At 40.2% G+C, this 25396-nt stretch overlaps 1 protein-coding gene across 2 annotated transcripts in view; it reads right to left on the minus strand.

Annotated features, from left to right (window-relative positions):
* TPP2 (tripeptidyl peptidase 2) overlaps positions 1-25396 on the minus strand; it is a 73984-nt gene that overhangs the window by 13377 nt on the left and 35211 nt on the right. The window contains exons 17-26 of one of the 2 annotated variants that reach the window (XM_032800927.2): positions 24681-24835; positions 23604-23720; positions 22785-22885; positions 19488-19584; positions 18759-18896; positions 15641-15885; positions 15310-15388; positions 13288-13326; positions 3163-3314; positions 2661-2757 (exon numbers count right to left, since the gene is read on the minus strand). In XM_032800927.2, the coding sequence (XP_032656818.1) occupies positions 2661-2757; positions 3163-3314; positions 13288-13326; positions 15310-15388; positions 15641-15885; positions 18759-18896; positions 19488-19584; positions 22785-22885; positions 23604-23720; positions 24681-24835 (1220 nt within the window). The remainder of the gene's footprint in view (positions 1-2660; positions 2758-3162; positions 3315-13287; positions 13327-15309; positions 15389-15640; positions 15886-18758; positions 18897-19487; positions 19585-22784; positions 22886-23603; positions 23721-24680; positions 24836-25396) is intronic. The other variant, XM_032800936.2, reaches the window with a different exon arrangement.

The raw sequence follows: 25396 nt of genomic DNA on the forward strand, positions 1-25396 counted from the left end.
GAGACTGGCAAAACGAAGTCATCCCATTTAACACAATATTATTAACATTACTGAAGTCACAAGTACATAGCAATACAAATAGTTTCTGAAATCTATTTACTTAACATTTCTACAGTCTAGACAGGATTGAGGTCATATTGTACTTGGGCCATACAAACCCATATTTTAAAAGTCCTTGACACAAAGAGGTTACTATTTTCTTTATATTCCAGTAGTGCCTATAGGCCTCAACAAGCTTCCCATGGTCGACACGGCTCAGGAAGCAAAATATTTTTCCCCACCTCCAAGGTGCTCTGGGCTTGTTTTGTTCCTCTGAAGCACAGACTGCCATGACTGGAGATGGGATATTGGACAGGCAGGGTGGTGCTCTGAGGCAGTAGAGAAAATTCTCTCATATCTGGCTGGTGGATCTTGCTCACATGCTCAGAGTCAAATTGCCATTCCAGGTTTGGGAAGTAAATCCCCCAGGTCAAACTTGGATTTTTCACCCTCCTCTGCAGCCTGGAGTGTGGGTCACTTGTTAGGATTATCAGGGTATCTTGCCAAATCATTTCCCTGACATTCATTGCAAGGCCTTGGGCATTGGTGGACCTCAGTCCCTCCTATGCTTTGCCTGTGGCACATGACAGTTTAGTTTCCTGAGGGCTGTAATACTTTAATCCAGGTAACTGGGCTCAATGAAGTGGGAACTGGACGGGGTTTAGTGGCCTCTGATGTGCAGAAGATCAGATTATGATCTAGGTCTCTCCTGACCTTAAACTCTTTTAAGATAGTAAGATGGAGATCCCAGCTTCAAAGAGCTTGCAACCTAAATAAGCAAGACAGACAATGAAAGTGTCTGTAGTTATTTTATAGATGGGCAAAGACCCAGCACATCACACAAGGTATGTGAGGAATCTGGGGCCTGATCCCAGATATCCCAAGTCACAGTACAGTGCCTTAACCAGAAGGTCAAACCACAAGGCCAACCTTACAATCTTAGTGACACAAGAATGATGAAGAATGGGGTTACAGACAGCATCCGAAGAGCTGATCATGATTTGAGACAAGCTAGCTCAGGATACAGAATCCAGCCTTCCTATGCATAAAGGAAACTGTGCTTCTGAAGTTCTGTATAAAGTCTGAGGTGGTGCACCCTGCAAAAGAAAGAATTAGTACCAAAAGAAGAGGAAGGAGGTGGAATGTTAGGAGCTCACACTATCCTAGTGATGAACATGAAATAGATGAACAGAGAGAATTTGTGCAACAGCTGTTTGCTACAGGAAGAGGACAACACCACCATCTGCTAAGGATCACAGCAGTGTACCTTTGAAAATGGAGGATAAGCACTTATTCACTTGAAAGACATGTGAGCAGACCCTCCACCTCAAGAACAGTTAGTCTATCTCATGAAGAAACCATCTGTAAGGGCTTTACAGTTTATGGCTAAGCTCACTGATTTTTGGATTAGATCACCGAAAGCAACACAAGTCACTATTAAGCCAAGCCATTGCTAGATGATCCATTCCCAGAAAATGGAATTAACAAGGAGTCACCTGACCCTTGCACTAGGTCTTGGGAATAGGATTTAATCAGTGAGAGACTGGGAAAATACTTTGCTCAGCTGTGTTGACAATGAGAAGGAAGGAATACTTTGCTCAGCTGTGTTGACAATGAGAAGGAAGGAATCCTCTCCATCCTTCAGCCGGTAACAAATGATGGAACAGGTTCCAACTGTATACATCTGAATGGCTATTCAAGGGGAGAAGAAGGTGGCATCTGAGGGATCTCTCCTAGAAGCTAGAGCTACAAATACTGAGTTCAGTACTTTGTAAGCCTCTCTAGAGTAAAACAAAAACCAAACCCTTTTATATAAAAGAGTATAGATTGAGCATTCACGTTTGAAAAGTATACTCATACAGAAGTGCTTTGATATACTTCAAGTATCTACAATGAGCAGCGGGACTGAAACACTTTCTCTTTTTAAAGAGTTCAACATTAGACACTAACCTGTCCACAGTGCTCCTTGCATTTACAGACTCCAAGCTTGATTATAGCAACTCATATGTAGAAATAAAGCCCTGGAACCTGAAAAACCTACATTTGGCACAAAATGCACCAACCTGTGTAATTAGCAACACTGGTCACACTGATCTGACCCCAGTGCTCTGGTTTTTGCAATGTCTCCCCAGGTAAATGTCACTGGGTTTGGTCCTAGCTACCCAAATCAGCCACATTCCACTGGAAACTGTCAGTCATCACGAGAAGTTCATGAAAGCAAAAGACATTTAACAGGAGAAAAAACTAAATGATGAAATTCATTCCCTCAATAAATAAGCAACTTCACTCCTTTCAGAACTAGATAGAAAACTCATTTCTTTAATTTTACTTTACCTCACTAATCTTTTCCATAAACAACCAATAAGCCAATCAAGCTGTTTCTCTGCTATGCTGGGAACAATGAAAGAGATGCTAAGCATTCACATTTACAGCCTTGTAAAAATGCACTGGTTTGTAAATGGTAAATACTTTTGATTCTGAGTAAGTTAAAAGCATAGCCAGAGCAGTCATGTTAAGTCTAGGCATCTGTGAAGAACAGTAAAGGAGAAATCTTCAGATTTAATCTCCTGTCTCAAGGCAAGATAGAGTGAAACAAATACTGTATTAAAAAAACAACTCACCTTTTCAGAATCCAGCTGATGGAGTCTTGCAACATACAAGGGAAGATGATTAGGAAAGGCTTCTTTCAATTCATTATATATGTCACTGGTATCCAGCCTAGCCAAAAAGAGGGATGAAATGAATATGCTGGTTCTGCATGTACTAATCAGGAGGCAGTGCAACAGTGAGAGACTGGTCTTCTGATATCACAAGTTTAATTATCCTAGTACTCAAACTTCCATTTCTTCTATAAAGTGTAGTATTAACAAAATAGAAAAGGTATAATATATGGAAATATACCTATCCCATAGAACTTCAAGGGACCTTGAAAGGTCATCAAGTCCAGCCCCCCTGCCTTCACTAGCAGGACCAAGTATGAACCCTGACAGATTTTTGCCCCAGATCCCTAAATGGCCCCCTCAAGGATTGAGCTCATAACCCTGGGTTTGGCAGGCCAATGCTCAAACCACTGAGCTATCCCTGTTATGTTATGACTGGTTACAGAAACTACAAAAGACATACTTAGTCATCCACTGTATCTTCAGGTCTCTCAAAGCTTCAGCAAATTCCTCCTTTACATCTTTTTCTTTTTCTGGTTCCCTTTCTTTCTCCTTGCTGCCATTCTTAGTCTTTGTTGGTGATGGTATCAGATGGTAATGAACAGTAACTACATCCTAGTGGTAGAAAAAAAAAAAAAAATCAACTACGTGGTGGAATGGACTACATTGCTATTCTTTTATCTTACAGTGCAAAAAGTGCTCAATGATTGCAAGCAGTTACATGCCTGGAAGTTGGAGCCTGAGAACAAAGAATTAGTCTTTAGAACCTCAGAATGGTTCAACTTTCTCTGGAGATGCACTCAATTTCCCACCTCCCCAGGGTTTCTTCCAAGTTTTCAGAAATGGGCTTGTAACAAGGTGACTGGCCCCTGCAAGAAAGGAAGCAGGCCAGTGCCTCTGGATGGATTACAGGCTGCCTACCTGGTCTTAAGGGAGGGCACCTGGGTCTTATAAAGGGGGAGACAGCTGGAGATGGTTTGCAAGGTGCCTGCAGACACTGCAAGGAGGAAGAAGGCTTCTGCAGGGCCCTGAGTCAGCAGCGGGGAGACAACTGCAAGGAAGGCCTGTGGAGAAGGGCCTAGCTCCAGGCAAAAAGGTGTTGGGAGAGCAGGAAGGCAGATTCTCAGGGAGGATGGGCTGTGCCCAGCTTGAGATTGGGATAAAAGAAATGAATTTTAAAGAGTGAAGACAGACCCCCTGTCGGGCTCAGCTGAAACAGAGGTGAAGACTTTGTAGGTTTGACCTCTATTTTGAAAGACTTTGTGCAGGACTTAATAAACTGGACCCCAGAGGGGGAATATCTGGACTGTGTGAACTTAAAGGGCCTTCAGTGAAGAGGAAATTGAGGTTGGGTGCAGCCGAGTCATGCTGGCCAGCAAGGAAGGCTATAGGGCAGGTGCACCCTTTCAATATGGCTTTAACCATTACATGGCCTCAGTGTGCCTTAAAGCAGTTCTATTTTCTTTACCAAGGTGTCAAAGCTTAACATTTTTGTATTCACATACTGTTAAAGGGAGTTATGGAGACAGTCTTCAGGAAAGCAGGTAAGTGGGGTAAAAAGGTAAAGATAAAATTAGGTAAAGCTCCTGTCCTCTAAAGTTTGGGGACAAAACATGTGAGTGAATAAGGTTTTTTTTTTTTTTTTTTTTTTTTTTTTGTTTTTTTGGGGGTGGTGGGGGTAATTATTAACAAAACGTTATATTAGTAAAGTCATCAACATGCCTTAAAACGCATAAGTATATCCCTCTTGAGCCACTGAAATTTCTTCCAAGCTGCTACTACAGGACTTTGCAGCTTAGCCTATGGTGTATTCATATTCAGATAAAAAGCTAAACAGTAACACTTTTGAATTATTTTCTGTTTTCAAATATAGGAAGACTATAGTTATGTGGTTTATGGAGAGATCAATCTCCAGACCAGACCTGATATATACAGTCATCAAGGTGTGAAAAAAGATCTCAACTGAAAGGATCAATGTTGATCTCAACAAACAGCTGTTTTGATACACACATTTTTCTCATGTAATTTAAATCCCATCTCTTCTGAGTAAACCAGCGTCAGGTTTCACCACAGACCATATCTAACATACATTACAGTACACACTATCAATTTTCTGCTTTTAACCATGTTACAGTATTTAAACAGGCTCTCCCCAAAAAGAATATTAAATCTGAGTGTACAGACCCACTACATTACCATACTAAGCTTGTGCTAGAAACCTGTAGATCAAAAGCTTCATTTTATTGCTATATAAATAGATAATTAGGGCCCTACCAAATTCATGGTCCAGTTTGGTATATTTCATGGCGAGAGGGATTTAAAATTGATAACATCTGAAATTTCTCAGTGTTCTAATCGAGGGGGTCCTGACCCAAAGCAGGATCATGGGGGTGGAGAGATCTGCAAAGTTGTTGTTTATAGGGGGGGCAGGGGGGTCCCAAGATTGCCACCTTCACATCTGTGCTGCTTTCAGGGCTGGGCTAGAGGTGGTTCCCGGAGGTGAGGTAGGTAGATGCTGGGGGTTCCTAGCCGCTAGTCCAGGCCAGCTAACACCTCTCGGCGAGGTGGATTATACGCTGACAGGAAAAGCTGCACTGGTGTGGCGCTGTACGCGAAGACAAGATCCTAGTTTCATTAATTAATTTAAACTTAACATTTAAAAAAAATGGTGGCAGATACAAATGCATGAAGGAAATGGACTGACTGACTAGGACTAACAGCTATGACTCAGATATTGAATAAACTTTAAAAAAAAAGCACCACTCTTTCAAAACCTTACTCAAAGAACATGTGCAAGAGCCACAGCTGGACAAATAATGAATTCTTGTTTATATAAAGGTTTTTTTTTAAAATTATGTTATATCATAGCAACTGAGTTACTATGATATAGTGTAAAACTGAATTTAGACATTTAATATATTGTCTTCAGAAAAAATTACCTTCACAAAGAAAGTCTCTCAATGTATGGCACTTACTCTCAGTGTTAAATGTCACAGCTATTCTCATCTCTCACAGCAAACTAAGAAACATTATGAAATTATTTATATAATGTGCAACTAGAGTCGGTAAGTCTCAAAGTGTTTTTGCAGAACTACAAACTGTATTCATACAAGAATTACTTCACTTGCCATCAAAATACAGACGACTGTGGAGTGGAATTTAACCACAATTGTTTGCTAAATTTGGTACAAGTGGAAGAAATTGAGTTATATCAGATACAAATCAAACATCTTATTTTTGAGTCATAGCAGACATTAACACTTTTTCAGATCTGCCTCATCGTAAGATTTTCTGTAACAATCATAGCAGCTAAAAGCTTGAAGGAAAATGTGCTCCTGGCCTGATGCTGTCTGCGCCAAATTAGATGCTGAAGAAAAATATTTATACCTGCATTACATCATCTTTAAACAAGGATTATAATAGAAGTGTCACCAAATTTAAGTATGATAGCATACAGATAACATTAAAATAGTATTAAGATTTTACCACCTATTCCACCAAATTTTTTCCCCCACTACTCAACAAAAATTCAAGTGGAAGTCAGATGTCAGCATCATGTCACATATATTTTTTAGTCTCATTCTCTTTTCTCAGTTATATCTGTCTACTTTCCCTCTCATATCTGTCTAGTTAGACTAAGATTTTCAAAACAGAGACTTTAATTATACATTTGTCTGACGTACCAGGCAAATAATTACATATAATAAGGTTATTCTAATTCACCATCACAGTTTTCACATGAAATACTCCAGGCGAACATGCATACACATACAGCTGGCATACTACAAAGACCATTGTCAGCTTTAAAATTCAGGCAACGTATTTCACATTGCATTTTTCCATTGCACAAGACCTCTCTCTAGGCCATCTGAATGTATGCAATTTCTCAAAGGCACCAGTTGAATTTGCAAATAGTAAAAGAGGCTCAGAAAAAAAAAAAAAATTTAAAACACAAACACTTCTTCCCATTCTTATCCAAAGTTCTCCAAAAACAGGAAGATGGGGAAAGGCATAGGCTATGCCAGACCTCCAACACATTAAGACATCATTCCCTACATTTCCCTCAAGGAGAGGTTTTCAAACTGTGGTGGGGTGTGCCCCCCTCGGGGGGGGGGGGGAGTATGGAGGAACATTTGGGGCAGCTTGGTGAGGGAGCACCACCTCCACCCCAACTCATCTTAGTGGACCACCTAGCCCATGGGTCAGAGTCAATGCCTTCATGCCCACTGCTGGCTCTGTCCTCAGATACTATCACGTGTCTTCCCATACCCTGAACTCAAAAGGAGGGGGTCTCAGCTCCTGAGCATAGGTTTTCACAGTGTGGGGTGTGCTGAGGTTATTGGGGAGAGTGATGACCTGATGCGAAGCAGAACAATAGTGTCTTGCTATTTCTGAGCCGTGGCGAAGACAGCTAGTGCACAAGGGAAGGCAATGATGAAGGGTTTGAGAGCCCCTCCACCTCACACGCCACATGTGCCCTGGATGTTGGAATGGTGGCAGCAGGCAGCAACAAAGGGAGTGAGGTCTGGCCAGCAGCACCATGGAGGATGCACTTGGAGCCAGCAGGTGCAGGGTCTGCAGAAGAGGGCAGCAGGCTGGGAGAGTAAGAGCAAGAGGGATGGGCAGGACTGTGGAGGAGAGAGAAGGGGAACAAAGAAGGGTCGTGCATGGGACATGAATCTTTGAACGGGGGCATGGCAAAAACAAGTTTAGGAACCTCTGCTTGAGACTTCTGTTTATGCAGATGGCCATTTAAAACCAGTTGGTGCATCCCTTGCTTTTACACGAGAGTACACGAAAGACACATAGAATCCATTTTCCTAATTATTCCAAGTACAGCTCAGCCATTATGCCCTGCTGCTAAAAAGCCCATGACACTCAGAACAGCTCTCACTGACCAAAGGAAAAATCAGTGGGCTTCCATTTTCATTCCAATTCCATGTGCCCAAAACTGCTGATCTAAAAAACTGCAATTGGGTTCTGTGTGGATACTGAATACTTTGTTCTTCAGGCCATGACATGTTGAAGAACATACATGCTGTAAAACCAATTTACTCTTTTCTCAGTTGACTGGCAGAAACTCTCTGCTAGGGACCAGCAGCCCTGAACCCCTTTATGGTGCGCTCAACCCCAGACATTCATCTGTTGTAACCACGGCCAATCTGAAGCCACCTCTAAGAGAAAACTTCTATGAGTCTATAAGTCCTGCAACCACCAAAGACAGGAAGCTGTTAAGTCTGAGTTTGCTGAAAAGCAAGACAGGAAAAGCCCTGAATGGAGAAAAACAGCGTAGTAGCTGTGAAGCTACAGTTAGAGTGGAACCCATACTTGGGACATCTTTTTCTATTTTGCATCCAACCTCACTCCTCAGTCTAGCCTTTCAGGGAGAAGGTGCAATAGTAAACAGTGTCCTTCTTCATAGGTCCAGTAAGGATTAGATCACTGCTCAACGCGTGAGTGCTTTGTCTCAAGGTCTGTCTTAACTGGAAACTTACATCAGCATAACTACATCTCCCAGGGGTGGGAAAAATCCATATCCCTGAGAAACATAGCTATGACAACCTATCCCAATGTAGATAGCACTAGGTGGATGGAAGAATTCTTGTTAACCTAGCTACTGCCTGTCAGGGAGGTGGATTACCTACACCGATGAGAAAACCCCACCTACCAGCATAGGCAGTGTCTACACTGAAGTACCGCTGTTCCGCTATCGCGTTTTCAGTGGAGACATATCCCGAGTGATTTCTGCAGTGAAGGTATAGTTGGACAAAGAATACCTCCTTCAGGAAGGCTGGCTACTATAGCCACAATGATCTTGGCAACCACTTGGAAGCTGTCAACAGGTGAAAGACAAGCGTTTAAACTACCAATAGCAACTCTGATACTACGTTTAAGTGACCTCTTGTGGGCCACAAAAATGAAGCTATGCAAAACAGGCATTTTACAGATCCAGGACCACAGGAATTCCCTCAAACTGGACACTTTGATCGCAAAGGGCCTCCATAAAGATTAACTGAACTCAGAGGAAGAAATTCCTAGTCTTAAAAAACATGTGAAACACAAGCTGTCTGAGGAAAACAGAGTAGAGATAATAAGTCTCTTGAATCTGCCTTTTGGAGTAAGACTTGGGAGACTGCTCCAGAATGGATCATTTAAGCAAGTCTCCTGCAGTAGAAAAGGGGTTTTGCAATGCCTTGATGGAAACCTGATAGAGTGGCTTAGAGAAACAATGTTCAAGGCACACTGACTAGAAATTTTGCAGGTGTACATATAAGTGAACCTACTGTCACCTTCTGATGGGTTGTTGTAGACACATGACACTTCAGGCAAAGATGATTCTGAAGTACAGCAGACTGATCTTTTACTACAGGATGTCCTGAAGCAGCCAGAAAATGAGTGTTTGTTATCATGGATTGGAAAATGGGAATCTCAAGCACTTCTGCCTAAGTGATAATTATCATCACTTTCTGCCCCAAAACACTGGGACTTTGTAAGTGGTTCCCTCTTGCAGCAAAATGTCAGAGGCTGGGACACAGACATGCAAAGGCAGGTATGTTACCCCTGCATACAACCATCTTCTCAATATTTCACCAAAGGGGTTTATGTGTGGTCTCTGTTGAAAGCTAATAAATAGCCAATTGTGTGATGTTTGTATGGAAAATAATTTTAGAATTATGTAACATGTAGGATATTAGGTTTCAAAATTACTGAAGTGAAACTTAATCACTTGAAACAAGAAGGATCTCAGGGCTAACTCAATCAACACGGAGAACAATGGACATACGTGAAGCCAGCCCTATGTTCACTGTCTGTACCACATGCAGGCTTGAGGATTTACAATGATAAAAACCCTGAGAAAAGTCTCTGAACAGGGGACCCCTGAGGTAAAAGACAGCAGTCTAACTGTATGAGAGAAGCAGAAAGGATACATGACTTTATCCATTACAAAAGACAGACTCTGTCAGCAGGGGTGTCTCATGAAAGACAGATCCCATCTTTCTGAACTGGACATGCACTGTAACAACTGACCATTGGATGAGAAATACCATATCTGGTTATTAAGCACAGGTGTGTTTTTCATATTTTTCTTTTATGTGTAACCTTATGTTTCCAAACCCTTATACTTGTTTTTATTTGAATCTGTCTCGAGCTCTGTTAAATAAACTTCAGTTTGGTTTTACTATAGACACAGATAAGCGCTTTGTATGAAGGAGTGCTGAATTAAGATGAAACCAGCAAATTGGGGTGCATTGTTTCCATGGACGCAGAGGATCAGTATATAATATACATGTCCAGAAAATAAGGGACTGGGTACTCAGTGGTATGTAAATTGCAAGCCTGCACTGGGAACAAACAGGGCTTATGGACTGCAGAACAGAGTGCCTGCATTGCCTGCAACCAGTAGTTGGGGAGGGTTTCCCCTGGCGGGCACAGACAAGATCTCTCTCACTGTAAGTAGGTGGAAGTGATTTATCCTGGACACCTCAGGTAACTTCCAAAAGTGTCACACAGGCTACCTCTGAAGAAGATTAACATGTAAGGGAATCTTGGTGGCAAAGTTTCTGGACCAGGCCTATAACTATAGAGTTCTGAGTGACACTGGATCTTCCACACACCACTGGGACACTGGAAAGTAAAGTAGTAGCCACCTCCAGGAAGAGGTGGTACATCTGTTCAGAAATGCTCTTCTTCTGTAGCCCTAACCAAACATCCCAAGGGCTTACAATACCTTTTCTGGGCAGTTTCCATTGTATTGTGTCTTATTATGGGACCCACTACTCCATCTGTACAGAGTGTAGTTCCACTACCAGACAGGAACCATCCCTGCTGATGGAGGGGGAGTGCAGAGTGAAGGCAGCTGGCTTCAGCAGTGTTGCCAAGTATGCTCAGTCCATGTGAGCATGTTCAGTACAAGGCAAGCAGCAAATCTGGGGAGTGGAGGAGGTGTGCCAATGTGACCCTGCATGCCGCCCTCCTCTCCCCTCTGCCTCTGCCCACTACCACAAGATAGGAAAGTGTTTCCCGGAAGCCAGAAGTGTAGCATTAAACTCATACTTTAGGAGGGCAACCGACTAAGGACAAGTTGTGAGCCTAAGAGCCCCTTTATGCCAACTAGCAAAGGGCACACCCAAAATACTATAGTTAGAACATTTAGCCAAACAGTGTCTTGTATCACAAACTGGTGACAGATTCTTTATTAATATTATTGTGTGATGTTTGTATGGTTAGTGTAAATAATTCTTTACACATGTGCTAGAAATAGGTTACTAAAATATCTTCCAACCAAGCAATGTAAGTATAGCGGACAAACAAGTTTGTCACTGACAAAGGAAGGTTGCTTTGTCTGTCTCCAATGTAAATTGAGCAAGGTGAAGCCAGAGACAACGGAAGTACATTTACATTTAATGTAAACAAAGTGTTTAAGGTAACTGAAAAAGCAGATTCACCAGTGGGTGAGGAAGATTAGTATGGCATCTACACATCAAGAGAGGAAAGGAACTTTGTCAGGGTTTACTTTCCAAAGAACACATTTCAAAGGTTTACTGGACTATAAAAATGAGGTACCCCACAGGTACCCATTACTTAGGGGACAGAACTTTCTGATTCTGAGAATGCTGGATCCTCCTACTAGGAAGGGCTGGAGATGCTGTAAGTGAGAAAATTCTTTAGGCAAAGATATAACTTGCTAGACTTAAGTTGTAGGTACTAGAAAGCATGCTTCATTTTATTTGTAACCATCTTCTGTTATCTCTGCTTATTATCACTTAAATCTCTGTTCTGTGTTAATAAACTTATTCTTAGTTTTACTATAAACCATCTCCATGCTGTTACATTTAAGTATAGAGTGAGTCCTCAGCAAATCTAATAGGCTGGTGTGTATAACATTTATTTGGAGACAGCAAACTTAACTTCTGTGAGTGTCCTGTGAGAGGGACTGGACACTACAGTGACACCCCTCTATGGAACTCTGCTTCATTGATTTTTACCTGCAAAACAATGTTAAGACTAGGAGATTCTTGAGGAGTATATTGGTGAGGTGGACAGGCTGCGGTGGCAGGGAACTGACTGTCTAATCTCCAGGAACGCGCGCACTCTTGCTAAGACAGTGGGGTGACAGGGGCTTACTGTTCTGGGCAGCCCTGAGGAGAGCATCACACTAGTATCCAATATACTCTGCATGGTTTTATGAATAAGTGCTATATTAGCTCCTTTATTGTGGATTCACAATTAATGTGATCAACACATCCTATCCTGCAGGAAAAGGATGCATTTACATGGGGATTTTTACATTCTTTCTAGAGATATGATACAAAAGTGAACACAGAAAAATGGCAGCAGTCTGCATCAAAGTTCTTCTTTGATCGTCTGACCTTCTCCTTGTACTGATATATCCATACCAAGACCAACAAAGCTAGCAGCCTCTCAACCTTACAGGCTCTTAGCAAATACAGCAGAGGTGTAGAATATAGTGCATAGATCTAGTAATTTCCATGACCCACATCCTTCTTCTCTTCCCCAGTCAAAACTCCGACCCATAAGATTAATGAAAGGTAGAGATATGCAACTAGGTATGATTTCCTTCCCGAGCCTGGAAACAGACTCCACAGAGAGAAAAGAAAATAGGAGGCAAAATCATCATGTCACTTTAAAAGAGGCGGATGAAAGAGTGGGAAAGTAAGTTAACCAGACATAAGTAACTTACATCAGCTGAGAGACAGGAAGGAACTGAAGTGAATGACCCAGCCCTTTTAAAAAAGATCAATCATCTTCCTTTGGTTTTCTACTGCCCATCTGCTGGCAGAATGTTACAATACATACTAAAGAATGCTAAAATGCTCATTTTATTGAAAATACTTACACATTCCAGTGTTACTCTATCATTTAATTTCTTTACATGAAGGATACTAGACAGGAAAAAGACAGTTCTTTGTAGATTATACCATGTGCTCCAATTATGATTTCTACTGTTCCATGAACAGGCTGACTTTACGTCAAAATTAAATTAACCTATATTAAGCTATGTTTATGCTTTGTTTAAGAAGACCACAGAAGCTAGAGATGGAAAAAAGTCTATATTAGGTCATTTAGTCCATCCCCCTGCAAAAGCAGTGTTGTTTGCTGCAGTATGTTTTGTAGTGCCACATCCAGTCTACGTTTCAGTACAACTAAGCCTCAAAGAAATACATCCAGTTAGTGGTGAGGAGGGACTGGATACCATGCATTATATCATAAACTTTAAGTTAAAATTTCAGTGCATTCATAAAGAGGCAAGACGGAAGGCAAAATATTTTATATGGAAAACCTTGACTCCAAGCACTTTAGAGAGAGAGAGAATGGGGGAGTAGTATATAATAAAGAAAAGGAGTTACAGAGTGACTCATTATACATGCATTTTTAAGGCACTATCATAGAAGTATCTGGGTGCTCAAGTCTAACTTAGTATTACAGTAATATTTTGTTGGTCTAACATCAGAGGTTGCTTAAGGCATGAAGTGGATAACTCAAGACTACACAAGAGAAGGCAGCTGAGGGAGACAATGAAAAATTAGACTTAAGCATATCTTTTCCAAAAACTGACATTCAGTACCTTTTTAAATTTTCCTTGTCGTTTTGCTGCAGACTGCCCCTGGGAGTTAGAATAACATACCGTAAGAAAACATGCACACACTACACAGGATGGAGACACCTTCTCTGTATGATTATGGTATATTTTCAACCTAGAGAGCTCAAACTACTAAAGTGCCAGGTCTGTGATCAAAACATGCTCTTAAGTATACAAATATTTTAATGTCTTTTAAATTAAAAAAAATGCATTTTTGTGTATAGTTTGTTGTTCCTAGTAAGACAGAAGTGTTGTTAACCACTTAGCTCAATGAAAAAGTGACAAAATGAACTTTAGAATGCAACACAATTGAGAATTTTAGATTAAAATGGAAATTAAGTGGCATCGTTCCATTTTATAATACTTAAGTAGAATTAATGTACAAAAATACTACTGCTTTTTTTTCTTTTTTTTTTCCAGTTCACACTTAGTGGACTAGAACAACACTGTTGCCTATTCCTCCCTTCTGTCACTTGGTGCACAGTAATGTTCACTGATGCCAGCAGCAAGAATGTGACACTATTGATGGCACCCATCCAACAAACTGTTCTCATAACACGATACACAAGTGCGTGATTGTGTAAAGAATCTGAAGTGAAAATTTCTCTTGAACCATTTTCAAGAAAACTGACTTGATAAGCAGTAACTATTGCATCACCAGTGGTTCCCACTCTAGAAATTACTGTACCTAATAGGTATTTAAATTTGATGTAAAATAGCCTAGCCAAGAATTATAACAAATTGTTCTGCTGAATTTCAGATGAAAGGGAAAATATCCTATACTATCATTATAGTTATATGTTTATCAAAACAGCAATACATTTCCAATCTGGCTGTGAATTTATTGTACATACAAGCAAATATAAGCCAAACTAAAAGAGTTTAACATGCTGGATTAGTGGGTTTCTCAAGTTTTTCTGGCCCAAGAAAGTACAGCTTCCTAAATACAAACATTCCATTTTCGTGTAAATTGTTACCTAGCCTGTAGTATTATATGCACCTGGATTTAATACATTATGTTGTCTCCACAATATGTCAGAAATCAAATACATTTAATCTAACCTGCCTCAAATTATTTCTTGTCCTGCTACACAAGATTTCCTATGTCTCAACATATGCCCATGACTGTATAGAAAACATTTGACATTTAATCTTAGCAATAACCAATTTAAAATGTACTGGAGTATCTGAGAGAATCCTTCCTAAACTTAGAATTAAGTGAAGTGGAGACTGATTTGGCTTTTACAGCTAGAGTCAGATTGAAAATTAATTCAAGTCAGGAAATTAAGTTTCCACGTCTCTACACACTGACCAAGGAGGTACAGCTTTTCCATTATGACATAAAGAGGTAGAAAAGAGATCTTATGTCATTACATTGGCACACACAGCTGCAATAGTGGTTGACAACATCAGAAGTTCGCAGCAGGTAAGGAATCCTGCCCCAGCATTACAGTCTACAAAATAGATGTCTCCTAAGTTTTAAAAGTAAAACGTAAGTAGGTGTTAAAAGGCACATTTATTTTGTATTTTTTTGCTGGAAGCTGCATGCACGCGAGTAAGGAGTGTACCACATAAGTGACTAGAAAAGCAACATGCAAAAGCAAAACACACAAAGTAGTGTTGTACATTCAAAAATGACATTCAGGTAGACAATTATACAAAGAAACCTATTCTTACAAGTTTGTCATAACCCTGAAAAAAGCAGTTGCCTCTACAGCAATTCAAAAATGTTTCTGCATAGTTTAGAGTAATTTTTGGACACTTACGATTTACATGTTATAATTACAAATTAAATTGCAGGATTACATTTAAAATATTCAGAATTAAGTTTACACTAGGACAACTGATTTTACAAAAACCAATGTGTCTCACTTACTAACTGAACACTCTCTTAACAGGAAGATTAAGAAAGTAAGCCATAATGATCATCATCAAGACACAGAATTTCCCATTTAGATAAATAGAAACTTTTGGAGAACAGAGTCTTTATTAGTTTCAAGTACTCACAGCTTTCTTTCCAAGCTCCGTCTTAGACAACGTCAGAGCTCCTACAAGATAACATCCTGGCCCTGCTCCTTTAGGTATTCTAATAAAAAATAAAGGAAAATACAAACAATCAAACAATGATATGCTAAAATTAAGTTCCACAAATACTAAACATATAAAGAACTCAAAACTGTCAAAAAGCAACACTTACAGTCACATTTTGTTAATCAGTTTACAATGTGGAACTACAAACGCTAGAAAGGTATGTATCACATTGATGGGAATCATTTTAGTTGGATTTATAGAAGCAGCTGGTTAAATCTACATTGGAAAATAGGTAACGTCAACTTACTTGTCATCAGGCAGAGATGTAACAAAGAACGGATGACTGTGTTTTGGTGGCAATGTCAAACTGTTTGATTTCTTCTTTCCTAAGAGAGCAAGGCTATGACTTTCATAAATATCTAAGCTCAAAGTATTAGACAACCTGTGAGAAACAACAAATGGAAGGTCTTTGATGCGATCCAGTTCACTGTTCTGTTCATGACGGATTTGTAACCGAATAGTGTAATCTCCTTTCTCCAGTTTCAGGGAATACTGAAAGAAAGAGGTTCTCATAAAATGCCAAGATTAAGAAGTTTTACCATGCATACATAATCCTACAAATAAAATTAGAATCATGTTCTTCCTTAAGTTGCCAGAGCTGTAACTGGTTAACAGAAAATCTTGTCTGCATTTATATTAATGAGAAATAAAAGATTGTAATGCCCAGTCCCTTTGTTTTTAGTGGAATTATTACCTCACCGACTAAAGGAGCATATTGTACTATATACTGAGGATTAATCGCTCACTTTATATTATTTTGGGGGATCTGCAACTAATACACATCTTTGCCGGAAGCCCCTAGAATGCTCTGATTACCTGGGACTGCAGATGTGTTCCCTTTCTCGCAGTATTGAGCATTCAAGCCTAAACATATATAAGCTGCTGCAACCTTGTTCCTTAGTTCCTTTTGCCACTTCAAAGACTACATTCTAGATTCCAAAGAAGTGGGGATGGAAAATACTGTGTGGCTACGTGCACTCAGTGATATCTAAGAATTACACCTGAAGCCATGTAGCCTGCTGAAGATTGGCTGTACAGAGTCACACTTTTGGAAGACTGATGAGCAGCTGTCTCTCAAGAGGACTTCAACTGCAATACCACTCTTTCAAACTAGGCATAAGACCTTGAAACTAGGAAGCAATATTGCTTGAAGGTATGGATAAAGGTGATGAAAACAAGTTTTCAGATACCTTTGATAAGGATGTTTCTAAGAAGCTAAAGAAGTTGCCTTATTTCTGCTGAAAGCTGTAAGAACTTTAGGTACAGTGACAATTTTTAATCAAGATGCAGTATCAGTCTGAATAATTGAGTGGATAAAGCCTCATTCCATGAAGTACAATCTAGGGAATTTCCCAATTAGCATTGTCTTGTCACGATAGAGCAAACTCGTAGCTTTTGTGTCAAAAGTTATGCAGCCCAGCCTCTCCTAGCTTTGTAAGTGGCTAGGGAAGACTACTAGTAGATTAATCATCATCTTTCTTGAGTTAATCCAGCCAAACTGTGTTTGCTACTACCAGTAAATTACTAGATTTGTTTATATGGAATGAGACAAAACCAAAATTCTGGTTGTGAGTAAAGAGCCACATTGTCATTATGGAATATCAAATGAGTAGGGTCCAGTGATCATGGCCTGCACTTCATAGACTCTGTCTTTCATATAACAGCAGCAGCAAATAATCTTCATGGAAAGGTAATAAAAGTCCTGATTCAGCAGAGCACCCACAAATGAGAGCAATCTCATTTAAACTAATGGAATTTAAGCACATTCTTGAAGTTAAGAATGTGCAGAGGTGCTTTACCAAACAGGGATGGGATTAGTCATATGTACATTCTTAAGTTTAGGCATATGTGTTTTGTTGAAATAAGTTCATAAAGTGCAGTCTGCATCAGCTCTTTAAGTACCAGATCTAAACTGCAAAGCAGGAGTTCTCAAAGTGGGGATTGTGACTCCTCATGGGGTTGCAAGGTAGTTACATGGGGGTCACGAGGCTGACAGCCTCCAGCCCCCATTAAATTAAATTACCCTCCTCCTGTTTTTAATTTATAAAAGGAGTCATACTCAGAGGCTTGCTGTGTGAAAGGGGTCCCCAATACAAAAAGTTCAAAAACCACTACAGGAGACAAGTTGCAGTTTAGCTACGTACCTTTTTTTCTGTTTGTTTGTTTTTTGAGGGAGGGGGAAGGGTTGAACAGCAAACGGATAATCCAATATGAGAGAAATAGAAGCAAATATTGTGTCAGCTTGCTTTAGGACTGCCCAAAGAGAAAATCTCTTCCAAGTCACCATATGTTTGTATGGCCCTCTATCAAGAGATTCTTAACAGCTAAAGATTGTGAGAGCTTTTTGGAGATAAAGATTTCAAAAATCAAGAAGTCAAATGCATGAACTCTGGGTCTGGATGTAGTATGCTGGCCTGTTTCTGTGAAAGGAGTTCTGGAAGTTATAACATCAAGTGGCTAATTTATATTCTGTCCGTTTGCTGGTGATTATAAAGCTTGAGTGATGCAGTTTTTGTGCACAAGAACTTGTGAATTTATTTTCTTTCTTCAGTTTTTTTAAAAATACAACTATGGGTACCCATCCAGTACTCTGGTGAACAACAAACTTAAATTGATCTTTCCACAACAGTAAGAATGATCAAAAGCTACATTAATAAAAAGGCCAATTGGGAATCTGAATTATAAGAAAATAATTCCAAGAACTAAAAAGTCAGAAAAGAAGACTTTCCCCTTTTCTTTTTATTCTTCTATACCAATTCAGATACATAGCCTTTCCCAAAGCGGTACAGGAACCTATACAGAGGGTAGAATACCTAGAAGTCTTCCACAATCAGCCTCTCACACTTAAAAAGGCTGTTGAAAGACACTGAGGGAGGCTACCTTAGAAATCTAATACAGATGCCTCTGATAGGACCAAAGGCAACCACTCTGCTAGACAAATACACCAGCACTACGAAGAGCTTGAGGGACCCTTTTTGCCTTACACAGAAAAAAACTGAAACTGTGCAACATCTTAGTAAAAAGACATGGACTGCAGATCACTTCTCTGGTAGCACTGGTCACACTAAGGCAAGCAGTCACATGGTAAAAGCTTTTTGTACTTAAAAAAAGAAAGTCAAATATTTCAAATCTTCTTCCTTACTCTACAAGGAAAGAATGACACATGTTCCACCAGATGGAGAACACTGGCAATTTCCAGTTAGCAAGTTCCTTTTACAAAATACACCACTCAAAAGTGCGACTACTACATGTTGTGGTTATCTGATGGCAGGGTCTGTCTATACCCATGGGTCTGGACTGTAGACAGGTGGGGAGGGGGAAGAGAATGTAGAATGTCTGATCAGGGTAAATATATTCCTCTGTACCTGGTGTGGATAAGCGTCACCTGACCCCATTTGTCTTTTGTTCTGGTCAAATATAATCCACAGCTGGCTGTCAAATTCAGATTCATACAACAATTCACAAAGCAATGGACAGCTTGGAGTCACTTCCCCACTCTTAGGCTATATAAAAAAAAATAGAGTCAAAACATAGTTGAATATTGCGTAGTGAAAGGTACACTTCTGAAATAATGATTCAGGAATAAAGTCTATATTAATCATAGTAAAACTTAAAACAATCCTTCCAATTTATGATTAATTAGAATCCCTGTTCTCGCAGTTTGCATTACAACTGGCATCAGCTACAGAAGCACCCCAAGGCCACGTCTAGACTATGCGCTGTATCGGCGCGTTAAAACCGATTGCTCGGGGATCGATATATCGCGTCTAATCTAGACGGGATATATCGATCCCTGAGCGCGCTTATATCGATTCCGGAACTCCACCAACCCCAACGGAGTTCCGGAATCGACATGGCGACCTGCGGACATCGATCCCGCGCGGTGAGGACGGGTGAGTAAATCGATTTTAGATATTCGACTTCAGCTACTTTATTCACGTATCTGAAATTGCGTATCTAAAATCGATTTTACCCCGTAGTGTAGACCAGCCCCAAGATTCTGTGATCCAGCACATCCTACCCCTGCTGTCAGGAAATTCACATAGAGATATGAAGTTTAAAAAAAGTGTTAAAGAACCAATTAAAAAACTTACTTGATGAAAGTTGTACGTCAAAATCATCTCATATAGTTGCCGATTATTTGGCAAAACGTCTCTGGATCCTAAAGGTTTTATTTTAGCGCTCACTGGTCTGTAATTAAAACAACAGCAAGTTTCAGGAACATTTTCCTAAACAATTTGCTTAAACAGTTTGTCTAAACAGAAACTCGCATGCATTATAATACAGTCTTCAGTTACATGATTGATCACATGCTATTTTTTCTGACAGAACTCATGCCTCTTATACTGCAAAGGAGAGACCTGCTTTGGGGATGAATCAGGGTTATGTAGTGAAGGAAACTTGTCTACAGGATCCCTGCTCCACTACTGCAGAAGTTGGAAGGTGTGTAGCGAATGAGGCATGGTATTGCCGGAAGAGAAAGGATGGTCTATGGTTAAGACAGCTGAACCCTACTCTGGACATTGGACTATATCCTTGCCTCTGCCACAGAGTTCCTTGTGCAAGTCACTTAAACGCATCTTTTCCACACATAATCATTAATTACATGTTCCTCATTTTCTGGGCACCCAACCTGAGATTCTAGGCTTTGCTTTGCAGAAGGGCTGAGCACCTCACAAATGCAATGAACTCAGTAGGAGCTGGTCTTGGAATACACAAATTGCAGTACTTTGAAAAAATCAGGTTCTAGAGGGTCTCAATTTGGGCACCCAAGGTGAGTGGATACTTCTGACCTTAATGTCTCTGCCCCTCAACTATCTATCTATAAAAAAGGGGGATAATACGCATCTCTCACAGGGGCACTAAAGATAATTCAGAATGTTTATGAAGCACTCAAATACTGGTCATGAGTGCCACAAAACATGAGGAAATTAATAATTCTGTCTTTAGATCAGAGTTTAAGAGTGTGCAGTAAATAAGGCACAGGGGACACACTGAATAATGAAAAAAAATTAAATGGCTGCTTATTAAGTGAGCACCCCCCGCTGCATACTGAATGAGGTTTGGGTCCTGTAGGAAAAAAAAAATATGTGATGATATAATCAAAGACCATCTTAATGCATAAGCACAAACGGGCAGAATATTATGATTGCTCTAGGCAATTCTGGCATCTCCTAACTTTAGAGTGCTTGATCTTGCAACTTTAGTTTCCTTTGAATAGTGTGTGTGTAATCTCCTAGATTTAAAAAAAAAAAAAAAAAAAAAAAAAAAACAAACAGAACCCAGAAATTCCAGCATGTGGCATCACATTGAGACCCATATGGGTCATCAACAGGTTGGAACCAGAACACAGTCCTCTGCCACTTGAGCTAATTAAGTAACTGACAGAAGTAGCAGGTTGTCATCTTCCATATAGACTAGCATTAGAGGAGGAGGGGACACTTTCCTGTCAGTAAATACTGTGAAATCTCCTAGCAGATGAAAGATCTTGGGTTACATTCCTGGCTAAGAAGGGAAGTGTGCTCCAACAGGCACACACCCTTCTTCCCGTTCCCCCCAAGTTTGACTTGTTCTTCCTCTTTCCCATCCCCTTCAACAACCTGCCCCTGTCTTGTTCTTCCCTACCCTGGCTTTTGGTCCCAGTCCAATCCTCCTTGCCTACTCATGCTGTCTCCACTCCTCAGGCTTCTCATTCTTACCACATTTTTTCTTGCCCAGCCAATTCTAGTCTCCCCACTGGGGATCCTGTCTAAGTCCAGGTCTTCCCATCACACCAAGTGTCCCCCCTCCTAGTTATTCCCTCCTGATTCTTTGCCCTGTGTCTCTCTTCCCTCCCCACAGCACTATCATCCCAGTCCTCCCTATTTCATCCTGGTTCCTTGTCCTAAGCAGTCACAGTTTCTCTCTCACCCACTTCACAACTCCTCATCAGATCTCCCCTCTCTTCCTTTGCCATTGGCCCTCTTTCCCCCCTGGTTCTCAGTTTTATTGTCTAGCCAGTCCCAATCTCTCCATCTCCCACCCAGCTCCTCATCCAATCTCAGTGTTTCTTCTCCAGCCCACCAACTGTCTCCCAGTTCCAGATTCCCTTCCCGACAATCTCTTAAGCTTTCAGCTCTAATCTTCTTGCTCAACTAGTTTGAGTCACTAACCCCTTCGGGATCCTAGTAACAGTTTCTATTCCTCCTCCCGCCAGCCCCAGTCTCACCAGGATCCCTGTCCCTATCTCCCCCTTCTCCTCTCCCCCTATTCAGTTCTAGTCCCTTCTGCATTTGAGTCAGGTGGCTTCCTCTTAATCCTCATTGGGACTTGGACAAGGAGTCCAGAAGAGGAGATTAGGACTGGCTGGACATGGCAAATGCGATTAGGATGAGAAGTCTTTCTGGGCACCATTAGGCAGGGTCACTGAACACAGGAGAGCCAGTATCCCTGCTCAGTTCCAGACTCCCGCCCTACACTGGCCTGAAGCAACCTGGAGCTGCCATTATAAAGGAAGTCCTAGCAAGTCCCTCTAACCCTGGGATGGAACACACAGCAACTGAGCATGACACATGGGCAGTCTGGTCAGCACTAGAAACTCTGAGGTGCTGGAACATGCTCAGTGAGAACTAAATCTTCAGAGATTTTAGCTACTAAACCCTACAAAGGCTAAACATGGGTTAATACATTTTTTTCAAAGGCTTGTAACTTGGCCAAATTTGGGTAGATTTTTACAGGAACAGTAAAGGCTATCCCCAGCCAAATTTTAAGTTCTTGCTCCAAAGCACAATGGCACTACAGATTCCCAAACAAAAAAGTTTCCAGAGAGTGTTAAAAAACAAACATACATACATTGCAGAACATGTTTTTTCACCTTGCCTTGTTCTTTGGAACAGCTGCACTGTTCAGGTTGATTTTTTTTTTAAATCAGCCTGAAGCAGAAAACAGCTTGGACATTTTCAGTCCAAATGGTTACAGTTTGGAAAAGGCCTGGTATATACTGGGGCGGGGGGGGGGGGGAACGATCTAAGTTACGCAATTTCAGCTATGTGAATAACGTAGCTGAAGTTGACGTACTAAGATCTACTCACCGCGGTGTCTTCACTGTGGTGAGCCAATTGCTGCTGCGTCCCCATCAACTCTTCGTGCGCCTCTCACGGTGGTGGAGTACAGGAGTCAATGGGAGAGCACTCCAGGGTCGATTTATCGCATCTAGACTAGATACGATAAATCGACCCCTGCTGGATCAATCGCTGCCTGCCAATCCAGCGGGTAGTATAGACATACCCAAAGTTAATGATTTTACTGTTAATTCATGTTTATTTTCAGAATTACTCTTTTAATTACATGCTAAGTAACTTTGAAAAATTAGACAATTTTCAAAGTCCAAGTCCCCAAAACAGCAACTGTACCTGAGCGTTTGGACCCAGCTTTTCAGATTTATGCAAGGAGCAATATCTTCATATTGCAGTGTGGACTGAACATCAAAACGGACAATGCCTTCTGAAGCATGCTTTAAAAAAAAAAAAAAAAAAAAGAAGTGTTTAACGGTTAACTTGGTTCCTAGCTTTATACAGTACATATAAAAAATTCTAACCCATTACTGGCCTTTCGTCAGAATAGAATCATAGAAGTGTAGGAGCAGAAAAGACCTCAATAGGACTTCTAGCCCAGTCCCCAAACACTCAAGGCAGGACTGAGTATTATCATTCTAGATTATTCCTGCCCGGTGTTTATCTAAGCTGCTCTTAAGAACTTCGAATGACGGAGATTCCACAACTTCCTATGGCAATTTATTCTAGTGCTTAACTACCCCGATAATTAGGAAGTTTGTCCGAATGTCCAACCTCAGCTTTCCTTGCTGTAATTTAAGTCCATTGCTACTTTAGGTATTTACGTTTGAAAAAACTGCCTCCTAGACCATTATTTCCTGTAAATACTCGGAAGTTTAGTGGATGAACATAGCAAAAAAGATCAGATCATAAATGTGTTTCTCGGAAATGTTTTACATTTTTTGTATACTCTTTGTAATCCAAGCTTTTTTGTACTAATCGTGATCAATACATTTCTGCGGGTTCCTAGTCCTATTACTGTGCATTTAAGAAATATTAATCAGTGACATATATCTCAGCTATATGTACAGTCTGAATTTTCTTCAAGGTGCATCTAACAATCTTTTCATCAAAGAATTTCTCAAACTGATCAACAAACTAAAATATGAAAAAACTCACTATGTTTAACTGAGGAGTAGCACAAACTATGCCATGGAAGGAAATTGTGTAGTCAATGCTGACATCACTAAGGCTTGCCCACCAACGAGCAATACAAAATTCAATGGTTTTTCCACCCTGGGTAATAGAAAAGACAGAAGTTAGACATAGTCACACCCTCACCTTCCATTCTCCTTCCCCAAAAATAAATTCACAAGAACAAAGGAATTTGCACGCAGTTCAAAAGTACTCCAATTATGCCAGTAATCCAAAGTTTACACAGAATTGGCCAGGACACTATGCTTGTCCTGCAAATGCAAGACAATTCCAATAAATCATGTCTGATATCCTAGCTATGACCAAAAATGAACACAACACTCCAGAGACAGGTGTAGCATTTTTCTATATAAATAGGTTTTAAACAAAGATACATTTAAATAATAGTACTTCCTTCCTTTCCCAGCTTGCAGGAAAAACTACTTGATTAGTTTACAGAAGAAGACGGAGAGGCTGTTGCCTATCTATATGTAGGATTCAGTGAGGGAAAGCTAAGATGAAGAAATGAATATTTAGTTTTGAAAGCAGCGAGGTCCACAGTCTTCACTCTCTCCTGCAAGAGTTCCAAAATTTAGGTAGAGTTCTATGGCATTTTCAAAGCGGCTAAGGACTGAATGGACACAGAGCATGAACCGTTGATATGATGTTCAGGTCATGGCTGAGGTATGTGGCAACAGGAGGAATCTTGCATTATCACTGTCTCTACTGTGCCTGTTCTTCAAACAAACTGATTTTGGATTACCAGTCTGGCTTCTTTAATACACATTAAATTAATCCAGCAACTGAAAACACAAAATTCACTTATGTTCAGTTTTAATATCAAAATGATAAAATATGGCGTAACTAAGATGACTAGTGAAAGAATGGAAATATAGTGCATTAGTTTTAAACTAATTCAACATAATAATTCCAACTGAATCCAGGCCCTGCTATATCGTGCTGCTTTCAGTTCTCTGAATAACACCTCAGCAAAAGCAATTTTCTTTCACAATTTACTGTTAATTTTTGTACATATTGATATTCAAATTTAAATTAACTTACTAAGACAGGAAATGCTTCAGTCACTGATCCTTTTTCTGGTAAGGATGAGAATTTATAGAACTCATGGCTTCTGTATGCTTTTTGTTTCACTAGTTGAACCGCATGAAGAACAAACTTGGCAGTCACATCAGTTGAGCAAGAACATACAGTAACTTCTAGATTAAAGAAAATACTTTTTCAAAACAGAGCTTAATTTCAGTAGCCAAAAAAGCTAATAATGGAAAATGTTTAGAGAAAATTTTTTTGGCCTGACAAGAAAATTAGACTCCAAATTTTTTTTAAAAAAACAGCTATTATTCAACACACAAGTGCCTATGGATATGACTACACTGGCATAAAAGATGTGTAGCATGGTCGGCCCAGTCAGCAGACTCAGGCTCGGGCTGGGAACTCTACAAACAAACTATGAAGAGATGTATCACAGACATTTTATTCATGTGTCTTATTCCTCTGTATGCTGCCTAGCCTCTTACTCAAGTTATTTTGTAGTTGGTTAGAAATGAGGCAAGAAATTCACAAAAAAAAGTTAGTTTTCATTGGCATTTTTTTGATCACTGTTCAAAATATGAATAATATGGACCAAAATTTGGCTGATAGCCCAGAAAGACCAAGGAGGGGGAGGAGTGAAAGCTGCTCAAGTGACCATGAGAAACTACACAGACCTTGCACCTGCAGGACAGCAAAACAAGCCGAGGGCTGCAGAAGCTGAAAACACA

Source organism: Chelonoidis abingdonii, chromosome 1 (assembly GCF_003597395.2).
Source record: "Chelonoidis abingdonii isolate Lonesome George chromosome 1, CheloAbing_2.0, whole genome shotgun sequence".
Taxonomy (NCBI): Eukaryota; Metazoa; Chordata; order Testudines; family Testudinidae; genus Chelonoidis; species Chelonoidis abingdonii.